This window comes from Leuresthes tenuis, unplaced genomic scaffold (genome assembly GCF_036924035.1).
Source record: "Leuresthes tenuis unplaced genomic scaffold, fLeuTen1.0.hap1 SCAF_3, whole genome shotgun sequence".
Taxonomy (NCBI): Eukaryota; Metazoa; Chordata; class Actinopteri; order Atheriniformes; family Atherinopsidae; genus Leuresthes; species Leuresthes tenuis.
The window spans coordinates 37,714,100-37,726,860 of NW_027325357.1; the positions used below are offsets into that span (position 1 = coordinate 37,714,100).

The 12,761-nt window shown below is 42.0% G+C and overlaps 1 protein-coding gene across 1 annotated transcript in view; it reads left to right on the plus strand.

Moving 5' to 3' along the window:
- nfasca (neurofascin homolog (chicken) a) overlaps positions 1-12,761 on the plus strand; it is a 162,616-nt gene that overhangs the window by 117,011 nt on the left and 32,844 nt on the right. The window contains 7 exon segments of the mRNA XM_072382975.1: positions 2,647-2,844; positions 3,184-3,254; positions 4,146-4,368; positions 4,544-4,659; positions 4,864-5,074; positions 10,583-10,591; positions 12,246-12,253. Of these exon segments, the coding sequence (XP_072239076.1) occupies positions 2,647-2,844; positions 3,184-3,254; positions 4,146-4,368; positions 4,544-4,659; positions 4,864-5,074; positions 10,583-10,591; positions 12,246-12,253 (836 nt within the window).

Here is a 12,761-nt window from a genome sequence, read left to right on the forward strand (position 1 = left end):
TGTTGTTGTCTGGTTCTCCTCTTCGTGATGCTCCAACATCTGCAGCAGGAGACAGATGTGGACTGCAGGCAGGCAGTCAAGCACACACACTCTGTGTGTATGAAGCCACGCTGCTGGAAGTCCTGCAGAATGAGGTCTGGCATCGTCCTGCTGAAATAACCACGGACCTCCAGGGAAAAGACGTCACCTTGATGGCAGCATCTGTCTCTGAGCTTAGTTGGAAAGAGCTGTGGAGTATGGAGGAAAGGATTATTAGATTTTTAAAAATGGGGGAACATATGATGTATTGCCAACTCCTCCAGAACCTAAAACTCTGGGTAAATGGAGACCCGCTATGTTTGTTATGTTCAGGTACTGCAACTCTAAGGCATATTTTGTCAGGTTGTAAGGTTAGTCTGTCACAAGGCCGGTATACGGGAAGACATAACCAAGTATTAAGAAGCTCAGTTGCAGGTATTGAAGATAAACGAAGGCAGGTGAATTTAGGAGGGTCTAAGGTGAAGAGAGTGGCAATTCAGTTAGAGAAAGTTAATGAGACAATAAGGAGGCAAGGCAGCTTAGAGGATGCTTGTGATTTGGAGACACAGGTAGATTTAGGAGGAAAGCTTGTTGTTCCCCAGGAAATAGTCTCTACAAATCTAAGGCCTGATGTAGTCTTGTGGTCTAAGAGTAGAATGAGTCTATTTCATAGAGCTGACTGTTCCTTGGGAGGCATTAGTCGCAGCAGCATATGAAAGGAAAAAGCTTAGGTATGTGGAGTTGGAGGCAGAAGCAGAGCAGCGAGGATGGAAAGTTAGGATCTGTCCAGTGGAAGTAGGATGTAGAGGATTTGTTGTAAAGTCTGTTGTCTCATTGTTGAGGGAGTTGGGTGTAAGTGGACAGAGTGTGAGGAAAATAGTGAAGGAAATGTCAGATGAGGGAATAAAGTCCAGTCAGTGGATTTGGATTAGAAGAAGCGATAGTAGCTGGGGGCCCAGCAGGGGGAGCACTTTGGGAAAACAGACTCTTGGGAGAAGCAAGGAAGAAATCCAGGACTATTTAAGTGGAGGGTGTGGCCCATGTGAGCCTTTTGAAACCAAGCGGCCATTTCAGATGAGTTGGCCTGTATGACCTTGTATTTGCTAGCATTCTTGGTGACTGTAGGACTGTTTAGGTGAGTTTGTCTGCTGAATCTGCCTGTGTGTCTTGTCCTGCCTCCACCTCTGGCACCCTCTATACTTTCATTACCCCCTACCCAAACCAGGGTTTGAATCCCATTCCTACTTATCTTTACCTCTTCCATTTCTACCCCCTACCCGAACCAGGGTTTGTATCCCCACCCCTCTATGACTGGTGTGCAGTTGGTGAGAGGCTGGGGTAGCTGATGATAAAGCTGCTTGTGGAAGAAAAGATGGTTTTTATGGTGTGAGGAGCAGTGATGGCTGGCATTAGGGGAGTGACTCTGGGATGCCAGTGATCACTGTCTAGCCTCTTGGAGGTGTCGTGGGCCCAACTGGACGAAACACAGATGAAAGGAGGTTCCCACATGATGACCCCAATGACATGTTGGCCAGCACTGATCACTGGTCTATAGAGGGATTATAGGGATCAGGTTTTTCATTAGCAAGTGAGACCGTATTAGAAGATTAATTGTTGAATTTAGGGAATTATTCACTGAGTCTGGTCCATTTTGTTTGGAGCACAAGTTTCTGGTGTTTGCTTTGAATTGAGAAATATTCTTTTGAATTTATGAGAATGATTCTGTGATAAAGTTGAACAGCTGTATAGGTTTTCAATACTACATGTATCTTAAATTTTGATTGTTTGAAAATAAGTCCCAGTAGGGATGGGCTGATCAGAAGAGAATTCACAAAGAAGAAGAAGATGATGAATAACAAAGAGAAAAAATGTGAAGACCATAGGTGCCTCAGACCATTTTGACTGTTTTCATTCCTTCATAAAGCAGATCTTTGTTCACTTTGACATCTGTCTTTTCTACAGCAAAGCAAAGGTAAATGACCAACAACAGTACCAACACAACCAAGAGCAGCCCACAGCTCAGTCTATTTCTTATATATATTTCTGAAGCTACCATGCGACAGCAAAGCACTCCAACATGCAGATGTGTGTTTGCCAAGTCCAAACACAGAGTTGGCAGAACCATGTTTGATGACCAAGAGTCTGGTGAATGCTCCTTTTATACCCAATACTGACACCCCCGCCTGTGAGCAATTAATCTGCTGATTTTTAAAATCTTGCATAACACAGTTCAAATTTTCTATTTATTGTTGGTTCTCTAACTACTTTTTTGGAGTGTCTTGCTTCATCAAATTGATATTTTCCCAATACAACACAGTTGGTCAGTGAAGACTCTACACACTTTGGACTTGTGTCTGTGAAAGGTTCAAATGAATAAAAAAAGACAGATTAAAGTGTTTGTTGCATTTGAGATTACTCCCCATCCATAAATGAAAGAACTGAATTTCAGAAGGGACTCTTTATCAAACACATGAAGCAACAACCGCTGTTGGTCCACCACACTGGTAGGACAAGAAGCCATTAAATCTTATAGTCCCTGAAAGTCTTTCAAAAGTTGACATCTAATATTTCTACAGCACAACTATTGAATTCTTTACCTCTTCTCATGCCAGTTGTTTTACTCTTCAGAGTTCTTGGTTCAGTTTGAGGAAGATCGATGGGAGCCGGACAGGTGGCAGAACCTGTCCACTTACCCCGGAGACCTCAACTCTGTCATCTTGCAGCTCAAACCCTTCGTCAACTACCAGTTCAGGGTCATTGCTATCAACTCAGTGGGTCAGAGTAAGCCAAGCCACCCTTCACCACGATACAAGACCAGTGGAGCAGGTTAGGAGCTCTGCTCACACACTCTGAAAGAATGTGTGTTCAATCTCTGTCATTATAAGTTTGAATTGAATTGTCTTAATCAGCTGGTTCAGTTTTTTTTTTTACTTTATCTGCTCTCAAAGTTTGTGAAGAATATTTTTAAGCCCAAGCTTCCTGGGAAAAGACAAAATGTAAAAAAGTGTTTCAGATCTTTAAAAGAGTTTGCTTCTGAAATTTGAAAGATTGAATACAGTACTGTTATAAGCTGGACAGTGGATCTTCCATCTACCCCTGTTGGCATTTTATATGTTAGAGCTGAATTTGATCAATCAAAATGGATTTTGCTTTTTGAAAAACAAGCCCCAGATGCTATTCCCAGAGGTTTAAGAGGATGGGGTACCAAGAAAGACAATATGGAGATCATCTGGGAGGTAAGCCATGCACAAGACCACACATCCTGCATGTAAGATTCTGCTAAAATAAGCAATATGAACAATAAGACACATATGTGTTGTCTGCTCTGTGACCATAGCAATGAAATCATAGGTAATCTGGAACTTTAAAAAAAAAGAAAGAAAATGTAACCTGTTAAACTTTAAGTGCACAGCAAAATACTTAAATGATGTACAGAAAAAACTGTGAGAAAAGATTCTAAAATGACAAAACTGACAGATTTGGATGAACTGTGTTTTATGGTCAAACATTCAAACAGTCCTGGAAATGTTGAATCTTCTCATGTATTCTGTCAGGAGTGTTTTTCTGAACCACCCAATATCAGTTGCAATTGGCATGAAATGTGTTCAGTGGTATTTACACACACAGAAAAGCTCTGAAAGTTCTACCGGTTTCTGATTGACTTCCTGCAACTGCTTAATATATACTTGTATCACTGTTTTGTGCCATACAAACCTTAAGTCAGTAGTAGTTTGAGGGCAATGACCAGATGCTGTAAAAACATGGTACCTTAGGATGCGCTTCAGATTTGGCACAGAGGAAGGCTCACTTAGTGTCAGTTATGCCCAAAACATTGAAAGATATCAGAACAATACCCTAAAATTTGCTTTCTTAGTCATTGTACAACTTCAAACCACAGGAAGGGTCCACATAAAGTAACAGCACAACCTTCCACGAACTGGAATTCCTTCAAAGAATGAATGAATGCCATTCTAAGTCTGATTATATAAATTCTATGTCAACATTGCAGTTTGTTGGCATAGTCACCAACATGTTCCCATGCGTGATGTGATGTATGACTCTGCCTAAAAAGCATCTACAGAGAGAATAGGTCAGTTTGTTCAAAGTTGTATCTTGTGTTTTTTCAGCCCCTGCTTGATCTGGAGAGAAACGGCCAAAATCTGCACTACAGTGTGTCGTGGAGACAGAAAGATTCTGTGGAGGAGTGGAATAATGTGACCACGGTGCAATCAAACCATGTTGTCCACAACACAGAAACTTATGTGCCTTATGAGATCAAAATCCAAGCCAGGAATGAATTTGGACAAGGACCAGAGTCAAATGTGGTCATTGGATACTCTGGAGAGGACCGTGAGTATATTTACTAGATGCAGCCAACATTACATGAAAAAAGCTGCGGCATTTTCGGTTTAGATATTTTCCATATGAGAAAATTGTCATCATATTGTCACTTCACTTGGACAAGAAAACCACTAAAGGAATTTTAGAAAAGTTAGTGACATTTCACACCTCTTGGTTTGTTCAGAGCCCACCGAAGCACCCACTGACCTGCGGGTGTCAAAGGTTGACAACACCACAGCAAACATCCATTGGAAGCCTGTGGACCTGAGCTCTGTCCAGGGGGAGTTCAAGGAGTACAGAGTGAGACTGGCAGCAGTTTGATTAAAACAAACTTCAGAGAGATACCATGTTATTATTCATCTATACAGCCCAAATCACAACAAATGTCCTCTCGAGGCACTTCAGAGATACTATGCATATTTCTCATCCATTCCCCCAGTTTTCCTTTTTATTCCATTTTACCATATGTGACTGTCACCTGTTCTTTCCTCCTTTACTTCCCAGTTGTACTATTGGCGTGAGGCCAGTCAAGTTCCAGGCCTGATTGTCAGCAAGGAGAAGAAGACCAAAGGTTTCTACACCACCGTGACAGAACCATCTGGCATTCTCAGTGACCTAGTGCCCTACTCTAAATATCAGATGTACATGGTTGTGGCCAACAACCGCTTTGAGAGTCAACAAAGCAACATGGTGGAATTCACCACCAAGGAGGGAGGTGAGAGTACAGCACTGCTGACCAAGACGTCACATCCAAGAGAAGATGTCCTGTGATATATCACGTTTTGATATCCAGTTGTACCACGTTGAATTCATGCAAAACACAGACCAGTTTTACAACCTATTAGAATTTTTCAGCTCTATGATTTGCCCTCTGTAGAATTACAACAGGCAGCACAAATATATTTGTTTGCAAGATCTATTTGAAATTAAATTTGAAACTCGCAAGTCTTAATTTTTCCCGTAATGGGGGCTCTGTGTAATCTCAAATGTATAACAAGTTCTGCCTGCTGTGGGACCATGGATGACAAGTATGCTTTTCAGTACAAATCTTTAAGTAGAGAAAGGCTCAGAAAAACCTAAAGACAAGCCATCTATCCTTCTGCGGACGATAGCAGCTGCCAGTGATGAGGATGAGCCATCCAGGATCCATTCATCCATCCATCCATCCATCCATCCAACCATTGTCCTCCACTTATCTGAGGTCAGGTTGCAAGGTAACAGGTTCAAAACAGAAAACCAGACATCCCTCTCCCCAGCGACACTCTCCAGCTCCTCCTGGGGGATCTTGTGGTGCAGATGGGATATATAATCCTGACAGTGATTTCTAAGTCTGCGCTGGGGCCTCCTCCCAGTTGGACGTGCCCAGAAAACCGCCAAAGGGAGGTGACCAGGAGGTCTGACTTAGCTGACTCCTTTTTATGTGGAGGAGCAGTAGCTCTATTCTGTTCCCTCCAGATGGCCGAGCTCCTCACCCTATCTCTTAGGCTGAGCCCAGCCACCCTCTGAAGAAATTGTTGGTTACGTGCTATAACACCAGATTCTATGAATATAGGTGCAGCCCCTTAAGGTTATCACTAGTGAGTTTATCCCTTGCGCACATGTGCAGCACTGAGAAACTTTAATCCATGCCCACCTGTTGAGTGGGGAAAAAGGGGACCCTTTCTGAAGCTACATTTTGTGCATAAGATGAAGGCTTTTCAGAAGCATTCAGCGCAGCTATGGCACAGTACTCTGGGATAAAAGGCTCAAAGTGCTTTCCTTCTGGGATTGTATGCTCTCATAGTCTAGAGCAGAGGCGGCCAACCAGCCAGGGACTTGGAGCCAATTTTTTTACGGTGATACTGCAGAGTCTCATTATGTACGCACGCACACACACAGAATGAAATATTAACAACTTACCATGTCACAAATGTAACACACCCCTCACTATGAAACAGGAGATTGACAAAAATGTGCTTAAACTCATCCCAAGACTACAGGCCTGACTTTGGCTCTGCCAGATTCACATCACACTGCAAGTCCTGCCTACCAAGACCAGTGGCTAGTTCACTAATAAAGGACCACGCTTGTACGGATTTGAGTTAAGTTGATTTTTATTGCATGTTAGGATAGGGAGCACAGTTGATGCAATGTGGGGGAGGAGTAGAGATGGGGTAAAGGGATGATGGGGTGGAGGGAGGGATTGAGACTTTGGGTGGGGGAACCATCTCTCTGCATCACAGGAGCCCCATGGTTCCTGTGTGAGAATGAAAAAAGAAGAGAGAACAATGGAAAAGAGGGGTTTGATAAACCTCTACAAAAGCATCCAACAAACAGAATGTGTGAGAAAAGGTTTTTTTTTTTTTTTTTTTTTTTTTTTTTTTTTTTTTTTTTTTTTACCATATTGTTGCTTTGAACTCAGTGAGACTTCTGGTATTGTTTGCCTTCAGTAATCCTCCTCAAATCTGGCTTGTATTCCATTGTGGCCACTTGGAGCAGTTCTTTCACATGTGTATCAGTCAGAACAGATCGATGCTTTGATTTCACAAGTTTCAGAGTGGAAAACAAGGACTCACAGACGTATGTTGACCCAAACATTGAGAGTAGCTTGAGTACCGCCTGTTTGACATTTGGGTATTTTTCCATAGGCACTATCACTTCCTTGTGTGGTTTCATCTGGTGCTTAACCAGTCAGGTAGTTTGACAGTGAGTTTTTGATTTTTCCATTCCATCATTAAGAACATGTAGATTGTGAGAGATGGCGGACACACAACGGCGTAGGAAGTCCACAAATCGTCTTAGCTCAGCACTTTCCTTTGATGCCATTTTTGGCCAAGCATGTAATTTGTCTCTGAAAGCTTTGGCAATTACAAAGGGCTGGTTAAGCAGATCCCATGCTGAGTAATATGAATCTTCTGAGCCAATCAGAAAATAACCTTCTATGGCTTCTTTAACTGTTCCTCCAACATACCTTTTGAAGAAAGATTTTTTTTTTCTGAAATTGGAATATTTTCCCTTGCAATTAGTCTCAAATGATGACTTCCAATGATTAAACTTGAGTGGATCGCCACTGAAGATGGTTGGTTCTGGAATGGGTAGCCTATTCACTGACATTGCCACAGCCAAGACCTTTACAAGCTCTCCTGTGTCCTCCTGAAGCCCACTTACTGGGGCTGCATTTCTCAGAGGTTGTGAATGCTGATACAGAGTTTACCTGATTGCTTGCTCTGCTGTAGGAGGTTCAGGATTCTGTGCTTCCAGTCCATGGAGTGGACGAAAGTCTGTTTCGTCATAAACTTGGAGCCTTGCTTTAGCTGCTCTTAACGGTTTTAGCTCCCCCAAACACTCAAGCTCTCTTTTTAAGTCTTCTACAGACCTTTGTCTTGCAGCATTTTCTTCTTGCTGTTCTTTAAGAGAACAGCCTCTTGTTCTTCCCTTTTTATTTTGCATTCAATCTCTTCCCTTTCTCTTTGAAGACGACTAGTTCGACTATCACTCCCTCCAGGATATACACCACGCCATTAGTTCTTTATTACTGATAGATTTATTCAAATCCACTGTCGAACTAAACAAAACAAGAACACAATAAACACATCACAGAATGAAAAACTATATCTACACGTGACAAAATGTAATGATAATAATAACAAACGTACCTCGCTGGCTGCACAAACCCAAGAGGGGTGAAAACAGGCAAACACAATTTCTTCAGAAATTCTTCCAGGAATGGACAATGCAAAGGAAAAGAAACTTCTTGAATTAACTTAAATTTTCTTTCTTTACCTCCCAAGCGTAGCAAAACCCATGCGCATCAGCTTGGCTTCATGTTTGTTGCCATCAACAACAATTCAAGGATGCAACACAGTCCTTGAACAAGGTTCCTGCCTTGTACTTAACAAATCAGCACAAAAGAAATTCAATAACCAATACAAGCAAACAAACATATCAAATTATGTCAAGGTTAAATAAACAAAACATTGATTCCTTTTATGGCAGATAAAGACATAGTTTTCCGAAACTCAAGGAGCCCTTCCCTCAGTACAGCTTCTTTCATCCTCGGATATTTCAATCATCTCCATCTCTGTCGCAGCTTCATCAGTGACAAGCGGGGCTCTTAAGCAGTCCGTCTCTGCAGTAAATGGGTCAACGAGGAGCGTGATCTGTGGCCTTTTCCAATGTAGGTCCTCGAATGGGGCCGTAAAACTCTCCTGAACTTTTTCCAACAGCGCTGCGTATCCAGCTGTTTCCATTTTCAGGGCGACAGCGGTGGCTGCGCTGCTTGCTTTGTGCAGAGTGGGGAAAATGCGCTAATTCTCCTTTTTGAAGATGTGCGTTGAAGAGCTTAAGTTTGCTGAACGCAAACACACTTTGCACCAGGTCAGGCATCATTTTGAATTTCCCCTGCAGAACCATGTTCAATTCGTCCAAATGTGACAGCGCAGCAGCAGCAGTGTTGGGAAAGTTTACTTTCTACATGAACTAGTTCAAAGTTCAGTTCACAAATTTGAAAATACTAGTTTAATTTCAGTCCATAGTTCTTGACTCAAATTTTTTTAACTAAGTTTACAGTTCCAAAAATGAACTAGTTCATAGTTTTTTTTTTTTGTTTGTTTTTTTTTCAATAGGTTGCTGCGAGCTATTACATTTAAAAATTACTGCCATAGCCCATATAGTACCACAGACAGCAATTATTTTATCAGTTTTAACAATGAAACTATGTGTCAGATTTCATCTTCATATCCAATTTTGAATCTTTATCCAACCAGGGTTTACATTAGCATTGAGAGGACAGCCCTCAGAATACTGGCATTTCCCCATTTGTTGCCACCTGTTCAGTCCACACTAGTAGCCAGTTGCAGCTTTCACCCCCAAAAGGAACCTAAAGAAAGCAATACTGGAGAAATCTATCAGGCCGGTTCTACAAACAAATTACAACTTCAAAGTGCAAAACATTTAAACATTATTTATTTGTTCAATAAGTCACTTTTCTTTTTTTGGGAATGTGTCATTACCGGACGTGTTCGCCCAAAGAAAAAGAAAAGTTCGGTCATGAGAGTCCAATATTCAGCCCAAATTTTAAAAAAAAATCCAATAACTTAAAAAGGGTCAGTCAGTGTCAATGAACATGGACAGTGCTACTACTTTCTGTCCAGTGTGAGTGAAAATACCCTAACTGAATGAAGATTTGTCACTGGTTACAGTCCACATAAATAACTACAAGAATAATAATAACTAATGAAAATTAAAATGATGTCCTAAAGTGTTTACTTTACTTTCTGTCCAGCCTAAAAAGCCCTTATCTGAAAGAAGATCCTCTGTCACTGGTCACAGTATGGTCTCTCCCAAGTGGATCTGCTGTTTCTTGCTTCCTGTAAAAACAAGATATGGTCTGTTCTTTTTATGCAGTTCACTTCTGCACACCAATATGCTCATCTACATTTAATATACCTTCAAATCTTTTTGTTGGCTTTTAAGATCAGCTACTTCTCAAAGTTGGCATCTCCTAGCCAATTCCTTCTGGGTCTGAATGAGATGAAACAAGAAATTTTGACATTGTGATTGTGGCAAAAGTGGTAACAGTAATCTGTATTAAATTAATTGTGTACTAAGGCAATTACAATCCCTATTAGCTGCATAAGCATTAGAATAATATCACCAAGAAAAGAACTATAATTGAGGCTGGGTATTTACTGTACTTATTACCAAAGCATAGTAATTATGGAATATAATCACAGTTCATCCCTACCTGAATATTAGACCACCGACGCTGAAGAGCCTCTCTACTGGAGCGCTAGAGGGCAGTGCAGTGTTGTGTTTTATGACTGGCTTCTCCAGACGACCTGCCAGTCTTGTGCTCAGTGACTGCAAGAAGCTCTTTATTAGGGGATGGCATGTAATGAGACCCTCTGCAGCTGTGGGCTTTATGCTCTCATCCAACAGGCCATGCACATGATATTCCAGTTGCACAATGGTTGGAGCCAGGTAGCCAAGAAAGATGTTCTTCTCTGCTAGGATGTTTAGTGCAAGTGCTAAAGGCCTCATCACATTGACAAACTCGTGTGTGAAGTTGATTTCATGTGGGGAGAATCGATGAAAGCATAACTCATCACTTACCGTGTGTAGGATCAGCTTTTCATGTAGGGGAGTGGAATCATTTGCAGGGGAAACCTCAGCCACATTCAGCTCTGCCTTGGTTGTTAGTGTTGCAATGTGAGAGAGTCACTCCATGGCAACAAATACTGAGTTCCATCTTGTCTCATTTGGCACAACAAAGCCAATCCCAAGCTTTTCCTCCACAGCATCAGAAGCCTTTGGACTTCGCTTAACCCATTTCCACAGAGCAGATGCTTTTGCAAAAACAGCCCTCGACACTGTTTTGTAGCTTTGTTCAGTTACCTTTTCCGTGTCTTTGGCCACTAGATTCAAGGTGTGAGCCATGCATCTTCTGTGAGGGGGGAGAGAGCGATGATCCAGACCTGAGACTCAGGCTGAGACTCATGCTCCATCTGGTCATCTTCATCTGAGCTCTCACTGGCAGCAGCAAAGGCAGACTCTGGTTCATTTTCATCTTCACTTTCAGTTTCATCAAATTTGACCACTCTCTCTGGCTCTTCAGTATCAATAGCAACATCCATCCTAAAACAGTTGAACCCCTTAACAAAATTTGCAGCGTTGTCTGTTACTGTACACACAACCTTGTTGTGGATTTTGAATTCTTTGTTAACGTCTGACAATAATTTTGCCAACACATGATGTGTATGTGCTCCTTTGATCCGCCAGCATGCCAGTACTGCAGAGTGTCTTTTAGAAACATCAGTTTTGTTTAGCCAGTGGACAGTGATGCCCATAAATGCCTTGTTCACAGCTGCCCAGCAATCTGCTGTTGTGCACATTACATCAATCTCAGAGAGTTTAGTCTTAAACTACCACATTTTCTTCAAATTTCTTGTTTAGCTGTGTCTATACTTTTTTTCTTGATGGCATGGATGGCTGCAACCCCTTAATTAAGTTCATGAAAGCTGAAAGCTGGCCTTTCCACCTTACTCAAAGGCTGCAGGTCTCCGACAATATACTGCAAAACCAGGTCGTCCAGCTGCGGCTGGGAGATGAAGGCAACGGAGCTGCCACTGTACGCCGTTAATAACTTTTTGGCTGGTAGATGGTCTGTTTTGGCTTGCAGTTGCCGTGTCTTTGGATTTTTTTTCACTAGCGCACACCTTGACGGGTGCTTCAGTTGAATGTGTCGTGTCAGGTTTGCTGTTGACGTCGCAGATGTTTGGAGTTTTTTATGCAAACCCGGCGGCAAAGTTTACAATTAAAAGTTAGATTTTTCCCACCTGGGTCATCACTGACTTTTTCATAAAAATCTTTAAAGTCTTCATTCGAAGATGAGGTAGTGCAGCCGTCATTGGTTTTTTCCTCCATGCTTCGCACTTAGCTGAACGGTGAGACTCTGTGGTGGCTGGTGTTGCCAGATTGGGTGTTTTCCACTACATATTAAGGCCTGTTTTAGGCGGGGTTTAGTCTGAAAGGCTCAATGAACTAGCACACTCATGAATGGAGTTAAACTGTGAGAGAGCGCCGTTCACAAACGCCAGAATGAACGCGTTCATAATAAGTTAATACCACAGAAGTACAGTACATTCGCCCAAAATATGAATGAGTTCATGAACAATCGTTCAGGCACTACACTGAGCGACAGGTCACCAGTTCAGCGATCAGATTCACGAGCTGCCTGTGATTAAGAGCATGTGTGCATATGTAGTTGACCATTTCCATCACTGGCTTCATGACGTCGTCTAAATTCAGCGTTTTAGACACAGCTGCTCCTGATGGCTGATGCAGTGGAAATCCCAAAACTCAGGAAATTATTGCATGTCCATTCACAGATCCAATCATTGAGGCAGCCCCACCAGTGGCTATTGCTGTTAGCTTCTATAGCGGCAGATTGGCTTTCTCAAAAACGTCAGACATTTTTTATTTCACATCAATGCCTTCCTTCTGTCCTTGAATGGCAAAATGTCAAAGTGTTCATCTTTAACCACACAATTTCCTGACACTGACCGTGCAAATATAGCCAACTGCGGTTTGTGCTGAATGTCGCAAAATTCATCCAATGCCACACTGAAATGTGCACATTTCTGAACAGCAGAGTAACTCTGATTCAGTTGCCGTATTGATGTCAGATATTCTGCGTTCAACTGTGGGGACAGTTGAAGGTCTTTGATGGAATCTTTCAGCTTTTTATTTTCTGGAGCCAAGGTTTCAATCACGTCAGTGAGACAGTGTCTAACAACGCGCCACCCCTTGCAGAATGAAAGAGTGACTGTCTCAGCATATTTGGCATACTGTTGGAACATCTGGGTCTGATTTTTTTCAGCGTGTTTAATTTGTGCTTGCAGTTCAGTACCTTCGGGGAATTC